This window comes from Periplaneta americana, chromosome 9, assembly GCF_040183065.1.
Source record: "Periplaneta americana isolate PAMFEO1 chromosome 9, P.americana_PAMFEO1_priV1, whole genome shotgun sequence".
Taxonomy (NCBI): domain Eukaryota; kingdom Metazoa; phylum Arthropoda; class Insecta; order Blattodea; family Blattidae; genus Periplaneta; species Periplaneta americana.
In genome coordinates, this window is record NC_091125.1 from 97,500,313 (window position 1) to 97,522,713 (window position 22,401).

At 36.3% G+C, this 22,401-nt stretch overlaps 2 protein-coding genes across 2 annotated transcripts; one reads left to right on the top strand and one right to left on the bottom strand.

Annotated features, from left to right (window-relative positions):
• Positions 1 to 5,617: 5,617 nt before the first annotated feature.
• Positions 5,618 to 14,792, bottom strand: LOC138706311 (cation-dependent mannose-6-phosphate receptor-like). Its single transcript, XM_069835443.1, has 6 exons — positions 14,557 to 14,792; positions 14,322 to 14,476; positions 12,968 to 13,080; positions 9,998 to 10,125; positions 9,000 to 9,126; positions 5,618 to 5,993 (listed from the first exon to the last, which is right to left on the bottom strand). The coding sequence occupies exons 1-6, from the start codon at positions 14,703 to 14,705 to the stop codon at positions 5,877 to 5,879; spliced, it is 789 nt and encodes a 262-aa protein (XP_069691544.1). The 5' UTR covers positions 14,706 to 14,792; the 3' UTR covers positions 5,618 to 5,876.
• A 68-nt stretch (positions 14,793 to 14,860) lies between these two features.
• Positions 14,861 to 20,729, top strand: Xxylt (Xyloside xylosyltransferase). The gene is made up of 5 exons (XM_069835442.1): positions 14,861 to 15,752; positions 15,847 to 16,070; positions 18,144 to 18,239; positions 18,373 to 18,532; positions 20,226 to 20,729. Exons 1-5 carry the CDS (start codon positions 15,315 to 15,317, stop codon positions 20,430 to 20,432), a joined length of 1,125 nt encoding a protein of 374 aa, XP_069691543.1. The 5' UTR covers positions 14,861 to 15,314; the 3' UTR covers positions 20,433 to 20,729.
• Positions 20,730 to 22,401: the final 1,672 nt, after the last annotated feature.

Consider the following 22,401-nt stretch of genomic DNA (forward strand, 5'->3'; position numbering starts at 1 on the left):
TTTGTTTTTGCTCTCCTGTAAAATTTGTAAACCACCTCTTCAATTATTGCCAATATCCTAAGCAAAAGGCAGTAAATATGTGTAAACTACATCTTCTCAGCAGTAAGTATGGTATCACAAGCCAATTTGGCGGTATCTACAGCAGATACTGTTTAATTAGCCTCACATTTATAAGTTGCTTAGTATTAGAGAACAAAATTGCAGGTGTACTAATAAAATAAGAGTTATTTTTACATTTACGGAGCATTTACAATCTTAAAAATCTAAAAATCTGTACAAAAAATAATGCTGATGCACGTGTCGCATTCCCAGACATACATCACTCAATGATATCATTAAAAGATCTCTGACTTCTTGTGGCATCCCGTCTCTTTTGGAACCACCAGGTATTAGTCGCGCGGATGGTAAATGGTCCGATGGTCTCACCTTAATTCCATGGTCTAGAGGAAAATCTTTAATTTGGGACTCCACTTGCGTTGACACTCTAGCTCCATTCACTTGCCGAATACCTACAGACACGCAGCAGCTGCTGCTGAATTAGGCGTGAAAAAAAAAAAAAAGTCAATACGTATGCTCATCTTTTAGATAATTATATCTTTGTCCCCTTCGCTGTAGAGACCTTCGGTCCTTGGAGTCATGACGTTAAAGTTTTGGTATCTCAAATCGGCCAAATTTTGATCTCCATTACTGGTGATCGTCGTTGCACTACTTATTTGCGTCAACGTTTAAGTATTGCAATTCAATGCGGAAATGCGATGAGCATTTTGGGTACTCTTCCCAAGTCCAGCCTTTTGGATGAACTCTTTCTCTTGTAAAATTAATTTAGTGTTCCGTATGTAAATATTTATATTTAGTTTTATATAGGTACTGTATGAAATTATTTAAATAATCTTTCTGTTTTAATTTTATAAACATTTATTTATATACCTGTAAAATAAGTGTTACAGTAAAATATTTTAATTACCTGATTGTAACAGATAAATAGATGTCTACAGGGCTTCATTGTCTTGTGATGTCTCTGTGTCATGCTGATCCCATGACTAAAGAGACCTGCACTTGTGAGATGTCCAGTGTACGATCCAATGAATGACCCTCCCCTACCTGCAGTGGTGTGTTAAGTCAGATAAAAGGAGCAGTAAAGCAGAGAAGACAGAAATTCATTCTCTTTGTACCTGGCAAGCTATTGGATTTCAGAATGAAATATGTCTGATTGCCAACTGTTCTCCTTGATAGTTATTGTGCTTTACTATACAAAAATGCACTCCTTTGATTTGCAGGAGGTCTGCTGCGAAATACAGTAGAAATATTTTAAATCGTTTCTACTTTTAGATAATAGAGGTTGGCAATGGGGTTAATCAGGAGAACTGTCTTCACTAGATAGAGGAGCTGTAAAAGATGATACAAGAGTTGTTAATAAATTATTTTGCTTTTAGTATTACCCTAGATCATATATGTAACAGATAACTCCTCGCTACATTAAAATCGGCAGCACTTTAAAGAGAACAACCGCCAGGATCGCCACCCATCCGCCGTAAACGAACACGAGATGGCAGCACAGTCGCTAATGCAATTCAAATGGGTATTATGATGTGACTCCTTATGTAACAACTGTAGTCCCGACACTGTTATTTCCGGCGTGACTCCACCCCTTTGCTTATGTCTTAGAAAGTAAAGGCTCTGTGAAGTCTAGGTAGGTAGTATCATTCGCCATTTTTGTTCTCACATTGCCGAGCTACCATACGAGGAATCTATTTGCCGCACCGTTAAACATTATCATGTCGTAGCTCCTATGATAATAAATCAAACGCAATGTAATTCAGCAAATAATTGAGCGGCAAATAACGTCTTCGTATGTTTTCTGCGAACACCAAAAAAAGAGCTAAAATGGCGGGCGATTATATTAAGTATTTATCGAGCCTTAAGAAATGAATCAGCAAATCACAAGACGCATACGTTTAAATGTAGGCGACCTGCAACGCGATTGGCTGCCGGAAATTAGAGTGACGGGACTATAGATGGCAGCATAGTAAACCTGACAAAAGTTGTTAACCTCAAAGCCTATAACCCTGACATATCTGTTACATATATGATCTAGGGTATTACCTAGAATACCTCGCTTATTTTCCTCCTAAAGGAGGTGCATTGGATTTTTTCGTCCGAAAAATTCACCATACTTGGATTTGAACTTTTGGGCTTATAGTCAAGCGTTGTACTCAATAGACAGATCACCAAGGACGACTTAAACATGACATTTAGAACTACCACAATACAAGTAAATGCGGTAGAAATTTCACAATTTTTATTGGCTGTAATTTTTTACAATTTAACCAACTACATGTTTTAAGATATTATGGACGCATGATATATAAAATCCCAAACATAAAGCTTAATTAAGATGGAACACATAAACTTACTAGCTAGTTCACTTGGCAAGTAATACAAAAGATACGTAAGCTTTAATTGCTACTTGCTGATGTGTTTACAACACAGGCAATAAATTTATGTATTCTATAAAAGTACATCACATTTGAAAGAGACAAACTAACCTAACAGTCCTTAAGTTCTAGTTTCATTTTTTCCTTCATCACCATAATCATTATCCAGGGATTCAGAACACATCCACATTAAATCTTCAGCACCGAAGTCCCAAACTTATTGATTAAAAAAATATAGTAAAACATTGATAAGAAAATTCATTAAACCCCACTTACCCGAAATACGGCTGAACCAAAATGGAGTAAAAATACATACTGTATTTTTAACGTGGAACATTTAAGTAGCACCTTATTGGGGAAAAATATCCACTTCTATTTCTGTAAAACTCTACACAAGTATTTCTCAACTGCCGGGTTGCAATCCAGTACTGGGCCCCTGTATCATTTATACTGGGCTGCATGATGTTTTCCTTAAATTTGTCATTTTAATAAACTAACGTAAGTGGGTTATTTTTTTTATGGAGCTAAACAGAAGAATATTTATTGTTTGTTGTTTAGTCAACTGTTCGAAACCTAGTATAAGTCCACCATAGTTCTTTAAAAAACTTCTTTTAATTTGATGCTATATATTAATTATAGCTAATGTACTTAAAAACAGCAATATTGTGGTTTATAGTGACCAGCCTCATGGTCTAATGGTTAGAGCTTCTGGCTTTAGTTCATGAGGTCCCGGGTTTGATTCCCAGTTAGAGCACAGGAATTTTTCCTTAAAGGGGATTATTCCTGTGTTCGTCCATGGTCTGGAATTTAGGTTAAGTTTAGATTTAAGACCTCTCCTGGCACTACATTATCATAATCATCCTATCACATCATCGGGGTAATGTAACTCCGCCTTCCAGGCGCCCCAACCTCAGAAGTGGGTTATAATTAAGCCACAGCCAGGAGAGAAGACCAGAAATGTCGAAAAGACAACCTGGTGGCATTGGATAAAAAAAAAAAAAATTAATTCTAGCTGATGTTAAAATATTCTAGAAAACCTACATCTGCAATTTGTGCTTTTATAAGACAATAGCTTAGTATGCAAGCGAATTATGTAGTATGTTAGGAAGTTAACTTGCCCTGTGTAAAACATATATCACCACCATCACTTGATAGAATGAAAATGTTTGATACCATAGGTCAATCCACTCTTTCCTTCTGGAAATCAGCTCATAACCTTCAGTAGGTCATGTTGTATAGGCCAGTTGGTATCTCGTGAAACCTACCTACGCCTAGGGGGAAAGAAGAAGTGGACTGGTAAGTTTCCCTCCCTCGCTACGCTTCAACTAGCTTGCATACCCCCATTTACTATGAGCTGTGGTGCACATAAGCGTTTGGTTTCACGAGATAACAATGACCTATAAACACTATAATGGTATATTAAGTGACATACCACTACAACATTTGTGCAGTCAATCTCCCTCTCCTCTCATGAACGTATTATTTGAAATAAACACATTTATTTTTGTAAAAGCAAATAAGATAAATAACGAAAAGAAATTAATAAATATATAATGCTCGGCATAACATACTTGTTCCAGCCCATATAATAGATGCAACATCTGTTTACTAATTTAAAAAATCTACTTTTCACACAGACTACCATTCAGAACATTTGGTAACCATTTATTTGATAAACACTGAATAGTGAAAGAAGTAACTCCTACAGTCTGTGCTCATATATACGCACAAAGTATTAGAGAATTGTTTTCAGTTCTTCTTAATGATGCAATATCATAGTTTCATACAAAGATGGTACTGTAGTTTCAGTTACTTTTGTTGTGCCACGAGGTGTAGGTGGGCTGGGGAGAGCCATGGAATACTACAATTAATAATATGTGTATACGCCATATCTGCCTCCCTGTCCTGCCTAGAACATTTCTCTACCATCTCATGGTGCGACAATAGTAAGGTGAGGAACATAATTGAAGGGTGCAAATGGCAAAATATTGTAAGTGCCATTTCTTTTTTTCCAAAACTGTTTTTCTCGTGATTCATGTTCTATGTGCCATGATACTGATGCACACAAAGCGACATCGTGCTAGCACAACTAGAAGTAGTACAAAGATTAACTAGAATATCAAACCGTTTCAAGTGCCTTGTTCAGTTGCACAACGTTTTTTGTCCTCTTGTAAAATTGTCCTCAGTGGCACATAGAACATTTTGCCAGTTTCACCCTTCATTATTGTTGAGTGGGCGAAAATGTTTCAAGATCTGTAGCGCTGTTCATAAGAGGGTATAGTTTTAATTCTTTCTCAGAATATATATGTAATATTTAAACAGAAAAGTGAAGCGAATATCTTGTCAACATTTGATAAAAAGCATTAGGCTCAGAACATACACAGTATGGCATTTTGGACTTAGAAAAAACTCCAGTCACTTATTATTGTTATTATTATGTCCCTCATTGTACATTATAAATTCAATCCAAGTAAAAATGGGGTTTTAGAACATCACCATAAAATGAGGCAATCCCATTAAAAATACGACATATAGTAACTCTATTATTGTTAAGTGATCATGATTGACAACATATAACATCTGTTCAGATTTGTCAATTTCTTCTTCCGATGTCCATGAATCTTTCTCACTTTTTGCTGGTTAGTCTTTTTTTTTCTCTTCATATGTGCATTACAAGACTCCTTTTATATATTCATTTTATCATTAAAAGAATGTTTTTTTTTAATTCAGTTCAAATATTCTGTGCAATAGATTTACATAGTGTTCTTATGTTATATTTACGAGGATATCTGGTTATTTGGACAGGATAAAATTTTTCACTGAAGTAACGGACGGCCCAAACTTGTATAATTGATGTTTTAAAAGCGTCATATTTATAAATATTGGCCTAGATCATATATGTAACAGATAACTCATCGCTATGTTAAAATTGGCAGCACTTTGAAGAGAACAACCGCCAGGATCGCCACTCATCTGCCGTAAACGAACACGAGATGGCAGTACAGTCGCTAATGCAATTCAAATGGGAATTAGGACGTGACTCCTTATGTAACAACTAGATGGCAGATTAGTAAACCTGACAAAAGTTGTTAACCTCAAAGCCTATAAGGCCGATCTATCTGGGTATATATGATCTAGGATATTGGCTAAAATCTGTAACTTTATGGAAAAAGACTTAAATGTACAGTGTTAACTAAACTTTTACGTCATATAATAAGTAGTCTACAGCAAATTGTGTGTACAAGTTAGGGAGAAAAATATAATAGATGAACAATGTAATGTGACATTGTATACATAATAAATAACAGTTATTAATACATAATCAGATATTTCTGGTGAATCAGGAGTAGGATGGTTGTGACATAAATACAAAGAGACATTACAATGTGATGTCTGAAGTCAGGGTAAGGCAGGATGGACCTCCTGTGATCAAGATGGAGGTCAGGGTCGGAGCAGAGCATCATCCCTATCATCGTGGGGGTCATTGAAGTTGTTGGTAAGTCTACGCCAGGACTCCTCACGGTGCATGTCACGGCGGCACACAAAGTTGCAGCCATCCTGAAACCAAATCAGAAATTATTCACCTGCGATAAGGACTGAAAATTAGTGAGTAAAGCAAAGACTAAACCATTCTACGCTAATCTAACCCGCGTCTAGTTCAAATTTTCACTATATTCACTTTACTTCTTACAAACAGAAACTAATACAGGGAGACTCAAAACATTGCACTCAAATTGAAAGAGCTTATAGAGGCATTCGAATATAACAATTTTACAATAGGAACTCTAGATCAGTATAATTCCGTGAATGTCAGGAAGTACATGATCGATAACATACTAATGAAGTCATTGTCGTCATTATCATCGTGAACCAATCTGGCTTAAGTCCTCCAGACTTGTTCTGTAAAAACTGTTGGCGTGGTCTTCCTAAGTCTCTCTTGCCCATAGGTTTATATTGTACAACTAATCTTAATAATATGAGAATTACGCACAAATGTGCAATTACATACAACTAATTTTGGGATGTAGTGTGAGTCCATTCTTTGTATGTGTTGAAACCATTTTTCTGGTAACATTTAACATCAGTTATACTGTCTACTTTTAATTTTTTGCATATATATATTGGTGATCCAATCTCGTGAAGCCTTAATAATGGTCTCAAAAATCTCATTTGTGCTGCTTCCAATTTCTCTGTATCTCTTTTATTTAGCACCCAAGTTTCTCTGCCTTATAATAAGGTTGGTTTTGACGTGATATTGTGTAACCATAATTTAGTCTCAGTTAACATTTGTTCACCAAGTGTCATTTAATTATACCATTGATTTTGTTGTATTTTTGTAGTTTAATGTTCATATCTTTTTCATTTGATATTGTTGTTGTTAGTTAACTGTCGGAAGACAGGTCTGAACCTCACAAGAAGGCATTATGGAGTAGAAGAGCCAACAGTCTTAATGTGATAGAGTAGGGGTGCTCTTAAGTTGTACAGAACTTAATCTTTGTAGACAACCTCAAAGACAGGGTGTGTATTAGAAGGGCAAGTAAATTTTCTACATTTCTTAATTTTTTTTTTCTATCCATTGTCTCCTGTATTCCATATTTGCATGATGTAAAAGAAAACAACCAATTTGAATGTATCAACTTGCCAATGAGATTAGGACTGAGTGGGACTGAATTTTCTAATACGCCACCAGTCACACTCCTCCTTTTACCCTACACCATTGAAATCATACTACAACTGAAGGCAGTGAGTAGTGACACAGTGACATGTCATTTCATAGAGACATGAAAATAAAGAGGGATTAGTTATCTGTTGTTAAAGTACAGGATGGACTGCTCAATGTACCTAATTTCAATTGTATGTGTCTGATAAATGGTTGAAGATAGAAAACTACAGTGACGTTTATATGAAAGGAAAACTCAAGTTTCGATATGCACATCACCATATCTCTATGTGAGCTCCAGCTGTTACTGTGACGATATCGAAGCAATGGAACGATTTCTTGCCAAGCACGTTGGAGCATGTCTTCTGGAATGCTCTCAATAGCCTCTGTGATGCGTTCCCGAAGATCACGAAAGTCTCTAACTGTGATTGTGTACACTTTATCTTTAACGTCGCCCCAGAGAAATAAATCAAGCGGTGTTAAATCCGGAGATCAGTGCCGAGACGGTCTAGCATCGTATTGGCGAATTCCACTCGTTTGGGTTTGTCATCCGGCTCCAGACGTTGCATTAACTGCACTTTTTGTGCGTACAGTTTGAGACCTTTGTGGACAATTTCTTGCAATGTTGATTTTGGTACTTGAAGTTCCCGCGAAGCTCTTCTTAATGACTTCCGCGGGCTTCGCTCATATGCAGCTTGAACATTTGCAACCACTTTGTCGGATGTTCTGTGACCACCACCATGCTTCTTCAACACCGATCCTGTAGCTAAAAATGTATCGTGCCACTTCTTAATGCTTTTAGCAGTTGGAGCATCATGGTTAAACACTCGCCAATACTCCCCTTTGAACTCTAATAATTGATTTAAACTCCTCATACCACAACACAGTTTGCGCTTTCATCTGCAATCTACGAAAAGAAACCGTGTCTGCGCACCATCTACCGACAGGATTCGAAACTTGTTTAGTTTTCCTTTCATATAGACGTTACCGTAAGGTTCTATCTTAAACCGTTCACCAGTCACATACAATTGAAATTAGGTACATTCGAGCGGTCCACCCTGTATAATCACTATCATAGTGTGCAGTTCGAAGGCTCCTTTGAACGCCCACTTATCAGATTTATGACTTCCTACACAAATACCTTTGACCATCCCGTTCCCATACAGTTGCCACATTCTGTGATATTCTCGTTCTGATGAGATTCGGGAAAGATGTGGCAACTCTTCATCCACGTGGATATGAAGGGAGCCTGTCAATTTTTCTAAACGAGGGTTGTGATTGGTTACTAACAGGCGAAGAAAGTGATAATGGAAGCTGTGAAGTAACTGCTAATAAAAAAGTTGTGAGCTAGAATAAATGTAACAGTAACTAAAGTAATGAGTAAATAGGGTTGGGAGTGTTCTGAGATAAATTTAGCTGCACACTCATTGTCAGTATTGTGTGCAGTGAAACTCCTCATTCTTCCCCTGCTGGTGCCACACTGTATCCTTGGTGTAAATGTTCAGGTGATTGACCTGCCAATAACCTGATTAATATTTATATCAGTATACTCTTTCTGTTTGGTGATAAAAAGGATTTACTTAAGCCAGACCATGGATTCTTAAGATCTTTTAGTGCTGTAATTCGAGTACTTGGCAGTCTTACTGAGAACGGGTAAAGTGCCTTATGGCCAAAGCGTTATCATAACTTGTGGCAAAAGTGTATCTCTCGGAATTCGTACAAGATGAATTTTATTATTCCTTACCAATTAGTATAAAGTCAACACATATGTTACAGCAATAGTAAGAAGTCAAATGTTTTGTTGTTTTTAAACAACAGTTTTGTTGAAGTTCTAATTTTGTTGAAAAGATAATCTGAATGAAAGCACATATAACAGAAATTAGTGAAGATGGTAAAAATCATACAGCTTGTAAGTTCCCCAGTTCTTTCCAAAAATTGTAGTGAGGAATCTGCTCAAATCCTTTGGCGCCCCCAATCAGTCTTCTGTATGCAACTCCAATGAGCAAGTACACTCCAAAACTCGTCAGGAAACTGTAAAAAGAAAAGTTAATTATTTTTCATATATACGTAATTGCAGTCTGTGAGGTAAGAGAAAGTGCCTGACATTTAACACATATGATGAGAACAGCATTGCCACCGAGTCTAAACCATCCTTATGTAATGAAATGTGCTCATGTGGTACTTACACAAGAGCCGGCAACTATGCCTGTTTTCATGACAACCTAAAAGAATGTGATGCAGATATTGACTCTAAGAATAAGATGCTGGATTTTCCATTTGCTGCTGTTGACCTTGAAGCAAGGTGCAGCGAGCATGTGCTAAGGAATTGTCAGGTACCTTCTTTCTCTGCACGAACTGTCACTACATCCATCATGTAAACTGAAAACTTATTGTGCTCTTAGCTGAAAAGGTATAGCATCAGATTTTCATGCCAGATATCTAGCTTCAACTCTTGGTATGTTCAAATGGAATTTTTGGTGAACACAGATGGCGTTTGAAAAGGTTTTCTAGAGGTATTCCCTCATCCCACCATCATTGTACCAGTAAATAATACAAAAATATCATGACTACATGGCAGGAAATGACTGACTGGAAATTTACTACTGAAATTATACCACATCTCCCCTCCTTCTTTTACAAAAAGTACAATGATACCACATGAGACCCAACTTTAATTTCCATAAGAAAAAAAGAAGTCGTCAGACTTTTATCATACTTAAAATTCATTGACTATGAACTACACCTATTTGCACTCATAAAGCTTCAGTCCAGAAACAAGCTCAATATTTTATTCAGTATAACTTCCTTTGCAACATATTCTAATATATTTTATTGTAGTAATCAATACAACAATATGTGAAGATTATCACACTGTACGCTGTTGCTTTGGTTTGTTTCTTACATGATGCAGAAGACAGAACCATTGCTGAGACCAACTTTGGGACAGAGAGCAGAGGTCTGAATCTCGAAAGAGAAGAAACAGCCTGCTGTCTTCCAGTTCTTGTTGTATTCCAAAAAGTGCAGCACAGGCTGAAAATGTCAATGAATTTTATGTTAGGTTCTGGTTAGAGTTAAGGTAACTGTTTACAACATACAATAGGCCTATATCATTTTAAAGTGCCATCACCTTAACGATATTTAATAACAATACACATTAATTAATTCAGCGAGTCAAAGTCAAGGTAGGAGAAGAAATGTCATAGGAAGTGAATAGGGAGAGGAGTACATCACGGATGGCCCTTTATCACCTACTCTGTTCAACATCTACTTGGAGGATTTAGTAAAGAACTGTTTTAAGAACATAGGAGTGATAGCAGAAGGAAGAATAAAGTGCATAAGATTGGTGATGATATGGCGTTATTAGCAGAAGAGGAAATGATATTAAGGGATATGCTACTGGAGCTAAATGACAGCTGTGAGTAGTATGGAATGCAGATAATTGTAAACAAGACGAAGACTATGGTCATAGAAAGAAAAATAAAGAAAGTAAACTTGCAAATTTTAAACGAGGCAGTAGAGGGAGTGGACAGCTTCAAATACTTGGGATGTACTATAAGCAGTAACATGAGCTGCGGCCAGGAAGTCAAAAGGAGGATAGCAATGGCCAAGGAACTTTTAATAGAAAACATTTTCTGCGAACCTCTGGAAAAAGAACTAAGGAAGAGACTAGTATGAAGTGCTTTGTATGGAATGTGGCATTGTATGGGGCAGAAACATGGACATTACGACGAAGTGAATAGAAGCATTTGAAATGTGGATATGGAGAAGAATGGAATGTGTAAAGTGGACAGACAGAATAAGAAATGAAGCTGTGTTGGAAAGAGTGAGTGAAGAAAGAATGATACTGAAATTGATCAGGAAGAGGAAAAGGAATTGGTTGAGTCAATGGGTCAGACAAAACTGCCTACTTAAGGATACACTGGAAAGAATGGTGAATGGGAGAAGAGTTCGGGACAGAAGAAGATATCAGATGATAGACGACATTAAGATATGTGGATCATATGAGGAGACAAAGAGGAAGGCAGAAAATAGGAGATTGGAGAAAGCTGGGTTTGCAGTGAAAGACCTGCCCTTGGACAGAACTATGAATTAATTATTATCCTCGTGTAAAATATCCTCAAATTATTTCTTTTTTCGTACTTTTATAATAATTTTGCTATTGCCGAGATGGAGTTGTGTTATAAAGTTATCTGCAAGCAATAATAAATTATTTTAATGTGTGATGTTACACAATGAAGTGTAATATTAATTATTGCTAACATCGGGTTTCCATATCAAAGGCTGCAGTTTATCCTGCCAGTGCCGATTTTGAGAGCAGCAAAGAACAATATTCTAAATATACATGGAAACACAAATGTGAGTGAGCATGTAAAGACACTTTCTTAGAGTTTATAGGCCTATGTTTTATGTCAACTTGATATAAGCTTCATTCATTCACAGTTTTCTGTCCAAGAGCAGATCCTTTACTGCAATCTCAGCATTCTCAAATCTTCCCTCTTTGTCTCCACATAAATCCTCATTATCTTACTTAATGTTGTCTATCATCTGATAACTTCTTTCATTTCAAACTTCTTTCCCGTTCACCAATGCTTCCAGTGCATCCTTCGGTAGGCAGTTTCTTTTTAGCCAGTGATCTAGCCAATTTCTTTTTTTCTTTATGATCAGTTTCAGCATTATTTCTTCTTCACCCAATCCTTCTAACACAGCTTCATTTCTTATTTTTAATGTCCATTTCACAAGTTTTATTCTTCTCCATATCCACATTTCAAATGTTTCCAATCGTTTCTCTTCACTTCATCGTAATGTCCATGTTTCTGCCCCATAGAGCCACTCTCCACACAAAGCACTTCACTAGTTTCTTCTTTATTTCTTTTTTCAAAGGTACACAGAAAATGTTTCTTTTCCTATTAAGCTTAAAATCTTTATTTTCCATTGCTATCCTCCTTTTGACTTCCTAGCAACAGCTTATGTTACTTCTACTTTATAGTACACCATAAGTATTTGAAGTCGCCCACTTATTTCACTGCCTTGTTCATCTTGTTTGCATTTATCTTCATCCCATATTGCTCACAGCTGTCATTTTGCTCCAGTAGCATATCCCTTAGTATCATATCTTCTGCTAACAACGCCATATCAATAAATCTTACGGATTTTATCCTTCGTCTTCATACTACAGTATCATCCCTTCCATGTTTCGAAAACAGTTCTTCACTAAATCCTCCAAGTAGATGTTCAACAAGTAGGTGATAAAGGGCATCCTTTAGGCTTAAATTATTAATATTGACACTTTATGTTTAAACTACTTTCATGTTCAGGTGGAAAATATTGAATTTTATATTGACTTTTTTTTACTTGTCTGATGATATAAAGTAGACTTAATTAACAAAAATCGGTTTGTTCCTCGATCCTTGTAGATGAGGGGATTGTCCATCCTAACATACCTTGAATTGGTGGCAATGGTCATAGCGAAATGTTATTTGGCAAAATTAGTCGGAGAATTCACCAAAGTCGTATTTTTAATGGTGCAAGTTTGTATTACAATGTTTTATTTTAAATTGGTTGTTTAATGATGCTGTATGAACTGCGAGATTGAGTAGTGGAATGCTGATGCGATAACGAAATATTTGGTGTTGGAAGGAATTCTTTATATTTGCTAAGGGAATGAGCTTTGTTTACACTGTCATATAATATGGTCGTATTTTTAATATACAAGTGAGGTTCAGACCTGTCTTTGGATAGTTGACTAAACAACAACAAATGTGTAGTGTAAGATTTCGCTTTTGTATATTATATTTTGTAATTGTCTGTATAAGAGTGATGTATATTTTACACTTAAAATGTCACTGTGGAATCAAACACATGATACGCGCACCTCTTGTGCCTCCTCCTTGCATGTGATGAAAACTTGCGCTTTCCTGTTGGACTTGCAGTCTGCACTGCTATTGTCACTATCACCACTGCCATAAGTGAGAAGCACCCAGGATTCTGCAATGGTTAGATAGGTTCACATAAATGTCATTTCTTGTTTCCGAATAACTGACAAGGAAAAGATATGCTTTTGGAATGCTGATTTTGATGGTGTTGTTTTGATGGAAATTGATGGTTTAAAATTAAATATATAGAAATGCAGCGTGCTGAGTTGTTTGCAGTTGGCCACCTTGTAACTTCGTCTTCCATCAGGTAGTTGCGGTATCTCAGTGTGTAAAAATGAGACTAGTAATAGAGGTCTTGAGTTCAAGACCCGTTTGGTTTATCCTCTTTTTCTTATTAACATTATTTTACATTTAGACTTATTGCTGTAAATGTGTGGACGTATTTTCCCTGTGCTTAAAGTAATCCAAGGGAGAGAGGAAGGTTTTGGCCTAATAAGGTTGTTGTACGCTACCTAAGAAGATGGATAAGATTTTCCTCATAGGTTATGGTTGAACTCTAGAATCACTGATCCTAACAGGAAGTTAACAAACAATATGTTAAAATGTGAAATTTAAAGTTGAAGAAATGCAATATTTTTAACAGCAATTTATACTTTTAACTTGCAATTAATTAATGCTATGTTAGGTGCATTATAAGAAAGGTTGAATAAACCGGGCCTTTTTTACGTTCAAAGGCACATTTCTAGCTCCTGGGGGAAAAGAATATGACACTGTAACCTTCAACCACACAATATTCACGAGTTTCCTCTGTTCAGAGAATTAGTTTTATTAAATAGTGACTACCTGTACCTACTTTCTACTTGACTTTATTATAAAATCGAAAATGTATGTGCCATAATCTTAGACGACTTCCCATAAGCAAAACCTCACTCATTATCAGTAGCACCTCTACGCACTGAGCTACTGAGACTATCTGACTAATGACAGAGGAAGTAATTACGGTACATTAACTATCAAGATGCCAATAAGTCGACGCCTCTGAGGGTTGTATGCTTAGGTCTACAATTTATTAACTTCCGTATGAAACAATACAAACAAAATTGTGATCCAAAAGCATATCATTTCCCCGTCAATCAAAATGAGAACACTAAAAAGTAGTAGTTAGCCTATATATATTTTAATATCAAGTCGGCAAAATCATATTATACAATGCATAAAACATCTTGATTACACGACTTTTAACACTATATCACTTCGGAAAACGTATGTCTTTCACGTGTTAAATTTTATATTACCTTGATGACAAAGTAACCGTCATACTGAGAAAACATTCAAATAATTACACATTCATACCTCCTCCTACGATATCAGTATCGTTATACCTCCCCAATACTGTTGAGGGTATTACCCCCGGTTTTTCTTCTGTTACACTGGAATTGGCGTGATCTTTCGAGGCGTTAGTACAGATAGCTATGACGTATGACAAGCCTTCATGATCAACCTGAAACCTACCAACATCCATTACAACATAGTAATTATTTTCTAATTGGTATAACACACGAGTGATGATCAAATTCGATTTCCTTACTTCTGCCCTTGAAGAGGAGATAAGCGTTGCATGTATTTCCTCCTTGCAGCTGTATCATTACGAAGTCTACAGTTTTGTATATCATCACAAAATATGACACAAAGTTCTATTATTAATAAAAGAATAATACTTTCAAAACTACTCTTCATTTTGTGGTATTTTATGGACAATATACGCAACCGGATTACATCTAGTGTGACGCCATATGTAAACACACAACATATGGCGGAAGTAAAACAGAAATGTCAACTTGGACACCCAGGAAATACCAATCGTAATCTGTAATGTTTATCAATCTCCTTCAACATAAAATACGAATATTTTACCTGTATATCAATACCAAAAAGACATTATGGATATGTATCCGAATTTTAAGAAGTTATAAATTGTGACTTAAATATTTGTACTATCCTTATTAATACGTGTAGAATAATGAACTGATCAGTGTATAGTGGCAACCCTGTACGACACTGTGTGCAGCATCCGACGCTGGACCAAAGTGGGGAGAGTTAATTTGTTTATATACATTAGCCAATATACTTGTTAATTTATTAATGTGGTGTATTTGTGTTGAGATATTGTGGTTGCAGATGGGAGGAATTCTGAGTGTTTTGTTACGTGATTTCAAAATAAGACAAGTGGTTTCTGCTACTGGAAGTTGACAGAACTCTGTACATTACTGTTATCAATATCCATGTTTTGAGTGAAACCAATTATGTATTTCAGTCAATAAAAACAATGATGCCTGGATATTCTTGATGCGTGTGTTACACAAGATATTATTGAACCTCATAATTGCAGTAACGTTTTGTGTTCTGTTTTACGTTTTTCAGACCAACGAGTCTGATAGTGATAACCATTTTCCAGCAACATTTGAAAATCGGAGTTTGACATATGCGGACAACAGTGCTGTGTTTAAAACGGTACAAAATAACAATGGAAGACCGCCCACCCTAAAAATTGTTACATCACTTGAAATTTATAGTAATGCAACTGATGTGTATAATATTTGGTGCATTTTTACAAAGGTGACTAGCCATGCCCCCATGAAGAATAAGTTCCATACCTTCACACATTCTCTAGTAGAACATTCCACTGGACATATTGCGTTGCACATTATAACAGATAATTCCAGTAAGACAATTGCAGAAGAAGTGTTAGATGCAGTAAAGGAAGCTACGCAAAAGGATATTTTGGTAAAGAAAACGTAACTATAGACTCTGTACTCGGAAATAGGTAGAGCCTACCAGTAATTTTGACTAAATTAACTCCATTTTCACTGTATTGCAGGTTATGTATTATGACGTAAGTGTATTGGCAGAGGAGCTTCAAGATGTGGTGTCGGCAATGCAGCCTCACTTCAGCTCTCAACCCGGCACATATTACAGTGACGCGCTCTTCTTTCTGTCATTGGGGCTCCACAGAATCGCTCTCGATCAGCAACGAGCAGCTATGTTTGATGCTGACACAAAACTTTGTGCCAACGTCGAAGAACTTTTTCAAGAGTTCGATAGGTAGTACATTCATGGAACAGTTTCTTTTTCCAAGTTACGTGTAGAATTAAGGAAAATCATTTCATTCTGGAACTCTGTATACGTATTGTAACACTTCCAGAAGGGCATGTTATAATGATGGTTATGATGATGAAGATAATATTGGTTATAACAATGGTAATGATCATCATCTCCGCTTTCAGAAGCTGATGTTTCCGATTTCGATGAACCGTTTAACTTTTTGACAAAAATGTAATTTATTGTAAACAAAATTTGAACGCACTGTTTACTTTTACTTTTTACTTTGACGCACCATTATCATTTTTCTTTTTCCTTCTTAGCTTTCATTGATTCTTTACTTGAATTTTTTTTTCTTCTGTAAACTGCCATTGTTTGTTTGTGTATTTGTTTGCCTTTTTTCTTACTCTTTTAGCTCTCATCTTCTATTTTGTTCTTGTATTGTTTTGTATGCTTTGTCTAATGGCAGCCTCTAATTTGAGGAAGCTCTGATAAATAAAAAATAAAAAACGCATTTGTTATCTACCGTCATCTGTTAAGCACTACATCAGGCAAACAGTGACAATTCTCGCATCTACAATTTTATTCATCAGATTTAGCATACTTAAAATCTAATGAATATCAGTTGACCTTATCAACTAATTTAATAACACATTCCAATGAGCTACGATGAATTTAATAATGTCCCTTGATGAAAATGCAAAGTCGTCAGCACATTAATCAATGAATTAAAGTACTTGTTCAAATAAATATCATGACCAGACAGGGATGAGCGTGCTTCCGTACAGGGGCAGTGGCATTTCTCTAAGATTATAGCCCAGTTTAGGTGTGTGTGTATTAATCGAAAAAAATGTCATAAACATACGTCCTATTCCCAATATTTTCTAGCTCCTAATTTTCGATTAATACACACACACGCACCTAAACTGGGCTCTAGCCTTAGGGGAAATGCCACCGCCCTTGTACAGAAGCGTGCCCCAGTGGACTTTCAGACCTAATGCTGAACGTTAGGAGTATATCAGTTGCAGGGAAATCATTGAACTCATTGCTATGCTCCTTCCATATGTGATGTCTTGTCGCTGTGTAGGGACCGAAAATCTGCTGTCCGATCATGACATACTGGTATACCCTATTTTATTTCAAGGAGTGCAGTTTGGCGGGTCCTTTGAACACCCACTTATAGATTTATGACTTCCTACACAAACAACTCTGACAATTCCATCCTGTCCCCTCGTCCCAACATTGCACAGTTGCCACAATCCTGGTGACCTTCGAAATTATGCAGTGAAACTGACGGGATTCTTGAAATTGGGAAAAGATGCGGCAACTCTGCCTCCACGTGGATTTGACGGGCACCTGTCAATTCTTCTGAACGAGGGTTGTGATTGGTTACTAACAAGAGAAGACAATATTTCCGTCACAGTAAGGAAGACATTTATTTATGACAATCAATTAGTAGGGGGCAGTAGAAGGTCTGTCGGCAAAGTCTTTTCTATGAAACTGCACTCCATGAAAAAAAATAAAGTATACATAGAAGTAGCTACACAATAATAGATGGTGAAGTGTAGAGGGTTTTCTGGTTTACCATCAGCTGGATTTTGTTAGCAATCATACTGCCACTCACCAATTACTAAGATCATTCAGTGTCTCATGCAAAATAAATAGTAAATAGTTTTTATGTATATTAATTTACTGAAGATAAATATTAAGAAAGTATCAGATTTTAAGTGACTCTGTTCAGAAGGAAATTTTTCTGTATTCCATCATGTTCTGGAACTTAACATATTCTCGTGTTATTGTTCTCCCCTATGCTAGATAGTCAATCATAATTATCTCCTTAGAATCCCAGAGCACAGACGTTTCAGCTGAATAGCACTTTCAGTCGACAGTCATTCAACACCATATCGCGGATTTTTTCTAAGATTTCTTCACTTGTTGCTGTTACTGGACGTCCACTGCAGTTGTCGTCTTCCACACTCTCTCGGCCATGTTTAAATAGTGCCACTCATTTTTTCATAGTCGGACTATTTAAGCATGTAACATACAGTAGGCCTACAAAAAGCTTTACTTCTGCAGGTTTGGGGCAGACACTCTCTTTGGTTTGGCACCTGAGCTCACACCAGTCTACCGTCATGTTCTGTACCTGTATCGCTCTCGTCACAAAGATACCAGGTAGGAAAACAATCATTTAAAAGAAAATACTTCTACAATTATTTCATTCTGTTGTGATCTGTGATGTGATACTAGTGCACGTACAACAAGGTAGGCTATGTCTGCATCACATCCTTTGTTTTATACATTGCAGATTTGGAGAGCCTCTGTCGTTTCATGGTGGCCTTGGTTTCCCTGGTCTCAACAGTGGAGTTATTTTGTTCAGACTGGATCGCATGCGCAAGAGCACACTGTACAACAAATTGCTGAGTACGCAGGCTGTTAATGCTCTGGCCAGCAAGTATAGTTTCAAGGTAATAAACAAATCATGTCAAATGTCACATTGATCACTTTGGAAAATGGTAATTTGTTGGTTTCCAGTGTAACCAGCTGTGGTTAGCTAAGACTTACCTTCTGTAATTTGATATTGTAAAATTCCATTTCTGAGGTAAGGTCACCTATGAGCCAGGGGTCCCTATCAATAAGTTGTTGTTGTTTTCTAATGCCAGGCATTTGACAATAAAGTCATTTGACCTCTTGCACTCCAATGTTTTTCAAAGATATTATCATGGTCAGCCACTGAAGCACAGATTTTGAGGTGTTCCGAATCCATTTCTTGGTTTGAGTTGCACAATGGGCAGTTAGGGGACTGATATATTCCAATTCTATGCAGGTGTTTGGCCAAACAATCATGGCCTGTTGCCAATCTAAATGCAGCTACAGACGATTTTCGTGGTAAATCGGGAATTAACTGTGGATTATGATGCAGAGATTTCCATTTTTTCCCTTGAGATTGTGTTATCAAATTTTGTTTGTTGAAGTCTAAGTATGTAGATTTAATAAATCTTTTGACAGAGTAATACGTAGATTTAGTAACAGGTCTGTAAGTAGCAGTGCTGCCCTTCTTTGCTAATGCATCCGCATTCTCGTTTCCCAGGATTCCACAATGGGATGGTATCCATTGGAATACAATTCTTTTATTGAGTGATATTAATTGAGAGAGCATTTTAGTTATTTCTGCTGTTTGAGATGAAGGTGTGTGTTTAGAGACTATAGCTAGAATAGCTGCTTTGGAGTCTGACAATATAACTGCACTCTTAAATTTATTGATGTGGCATAGAATATTCCTGAGACTTTCACTTATCAGGTTATAAGAGACTTTCAATAAGTAAATGAATACAAAACAATCAACGTAAAAGAAATGTGTCCGTGAATGAGGGAGCCAAGGTAAAATTTACTGGCAGTTTCTCATACATGTAAAATCTGTACTATACTAGATATCATATTCTATTATCATCTGATTGCTGAGGGTATGTACCCATTTGAGAAACACCAATTCAACTATTTTGAAGAAATGAGCAAAGAAGAAAATTTAAAAGAAACATTGCACTTTTTAATGAAATTTCTTTGTCTACATTGTCTCCTTATATGAGGATTTGTGTCATAAAAACACGAGCCACACAGGTAATGGAGGCGACCAAAGGAAAGTGAATTAGAGGCACTAGAAACAAAGATTTAGCAAGATGAACTACAAAAGCTAATAGAAACAAAAATCAATTGATTCTTATTTTGAAAGGAAGTTATACATGCAGTCGAACGAAATTATAATAAATATAGTATTACTAGATGAAAATTAAATTGGCATTATTAATTTGTTTTGACAATTTTATACAGCTAATTTATATTGTTCACACAAAAAGTTTTCATTGTAAGATTAACTACAGACAGATGTACCAAGCAGTAAGAGGTGCATACACCTCTGCCTGAAAGACTTAGTGTGTCTCCCAAGATTTGCAATAGTATTTGTAGGAGGTACCATTCAGAAGGGAAGTTAAATTTGGTATTCAGTCTTATACATTTCCTGCTTGTAAAAGAGTGCTGTCCTTCCAGGAAAGGGCGTAAGTTACAGTTGACGAATCCTTTCTTTCAACTCTGATGAACATAATCCTATTATGCAGTTTGCTACTCAGAATATGAACTATACTGACATTAGGTATTGCTTGGTAGGGCCATTTGGGAGACCAAGACTTCTACACACTACTGGCGATGGAGCATCCCAGTCTGGTGCATCTGCTGCCTTGTGCATGGAACCGCCAGCTGTGCACATGGTGGAGGGACCATGGCTATCGGGATGTGTTTGATGCCTTTGCACACTGTGATGGGGTTGTGAAGCTGTACCATGGCAACTGCAATACACCCATCCCCAACAACTGAGCAATATCAAGTACAGTTGATTGAAAGTCTGGAGCAGGCAGCTACTATGATTTCTGAAGAATATAATCAAGATCTGAACAGTCTTATGTATACTGTGTCTGTTGACACTACTGTATATTTCATAATACATGGGGCAGCCAAAATGTTTTGCGTATTAACTTAAAACTCTTGCAGGATTTGAGACATTGTAATGAAAACTACATTTCAAATCCTGTTTTTATTTTTCAGTATAATAACTACTGTCCTCAAGCCTTAACATTGTCGTCTTAGTCAACACCATCTGGTGCTTGGAATAAGTGGAAGTTGGAGAGTTCCAGATCTGGGCTGTAAGGATTATATGGGAGAATGATGATGGTGATGATGATAATAATAATAATAATAATAATAATAATACTCATTATAATAACTACTGTCCTCAAGCCTTAACATTGTCGTCTTAGTCAACACCATCTGGTGCTTGGAATAAGTGGAAGTTGGAGAGTTCCAGATCTGGACTGTAAGGATTATATGGGAGAATGATGATGGTGATGATGATAATAATAATAATAATAATAATAATAATAATAATAATAATAATAATACTCATTATAATAACTACTGTCCTCAAGCCTTAACATTGTCGTCCTAGTTAACACCATCTGGTGCTTGGAATAAGTGGAAGTTGGAGAGTTCCAGATCTGGGCTGTAAGGATTATATGGGAGAATGATGATGGTGATGATGATAATAATAATAATAATAATAATAATACTCATTATAATAACTACTGTCCTCAAGCCTTAACATTGTCGTCCTAGTTAACACCATCTGTGCTTGGAATAAGTGGAAGTTGGAGAGTTCCAGATCTGGGCTGTAAGGATTATATGGGAGAATGATGATGGTGATGATGATAATAATAATAATAATAATAATAATAATACTCATTATAATAACTACTGTCCTCAAGCCTTAACATTGTCGTCTTAGTCAACACCATCTGGTGCTTGGAATAAGTGGAAGTTGGAGAGTTCCAGATCTGGGCTGTAAGGATTATATGGGAGAATGATGATGGTGATGATGATAATAATAATAATAATAATAATAATAATAATAATAATAATACTCATTATAATAACTACTGTCCTCAAGCCTTAACATTGTCGTCTTAGTCAACACCATCTGGTGCTTGGAATAAGTGGAAGTTGGAGAGTTCCAGATCTGGACTGTAAGGATTATATGGGAGAATGATGATGGTGATGATAATAATAATAATAATAATAATAATAATAATACTCATTATAATAACTACTGTCCTCAAGCCTTAACATTGTCGTCCTAGTTAACACCATCTGGTGCTTGGAATAAGTGGAAGTTGGAGAGTTCCAGATCTGGGCTGTAAGGATTATATGGGAGAATGATGATGGTGATGATGATAATAATAATAATAATAATACTCATTATAATAACTACTGTCCTCAAGCCTTAACATTGTCGTCCTAGTTAACACCATCTGTGCTTGGAATAAGTGGAAGTTGGAGAGTTCCAGATCTGGGCTGTAAGGATTATATGGGAGAATGATGATGGTGATGATGATAATAATAATAATAATAATAATAATAATACTCATTATAATAACTACTGTCCTCAAGCCTTAACATTGTCGTCCTAGTTAACACCATCTGGTGCTTGGAATAAGTGGAAGTTGGAGAGTTCCAGATCTGGGCTGTAAGGATTATATGGGAGAATGATGATGGTGATGATGATAATAATAATAATAATAATAATAATAATAATAATAATAATAATAATACTCATTATAATAACTACTGTCCTCAAGCCTTAACATTGTCGTCTTAGTCAACACCATCTGGTGCTTGGAATAAGTGGAAGTTGGAGAGTTCCAGATCTGGACTGTAAGGATTATATGGGAGAATGATGATGGTGATGATAATAATAATAATAATAATAATAATAATAATAATAATAATAATA

Coding starts and splice junctions, on each gene's coding strand:
- LOC138706311 (XM_069835443.1), bottom strand. CDS start 14,705: ATGAAGAGTAGTTTTGAAAGTATTATTCTTTTATTAATAATAGAACTT. Junction 10,126..12,967: donor GCAAGGAGGAGGCACAAGAG/GTGCGCGTATCA, acceptor TGACATTTTCAG/CCTGTGCTGCACTTTTTGGA. Junction 5,994..8,999: donor AACTGGGGAACTTACAAGCT/GTATGATTTTTA, acceptor ATTTGGTTTCAG/GATGGCTGCAACTTTGTGTG.
- Xxylt (XM_069835442.1), top strand. CDS start 15,315: ATGCGTGTGTTACACAAGATATTATTGAACCTCATAATTGCAGTAACG. Junction 15,753..15,846: donor CTACGCAAAAGGATATTTTG/GTAAAGAAAACG, acceptor ACTGTATTGCAG/GTTATGTATTATGACGTAAG. Junction 18,533..20,225: donor CCAGCAAGTATAGTTTCAAG/GTAATAAACAAA, acceptor ATTGCTTGGTAG/GGCCATTTGGGAGACCAAGA.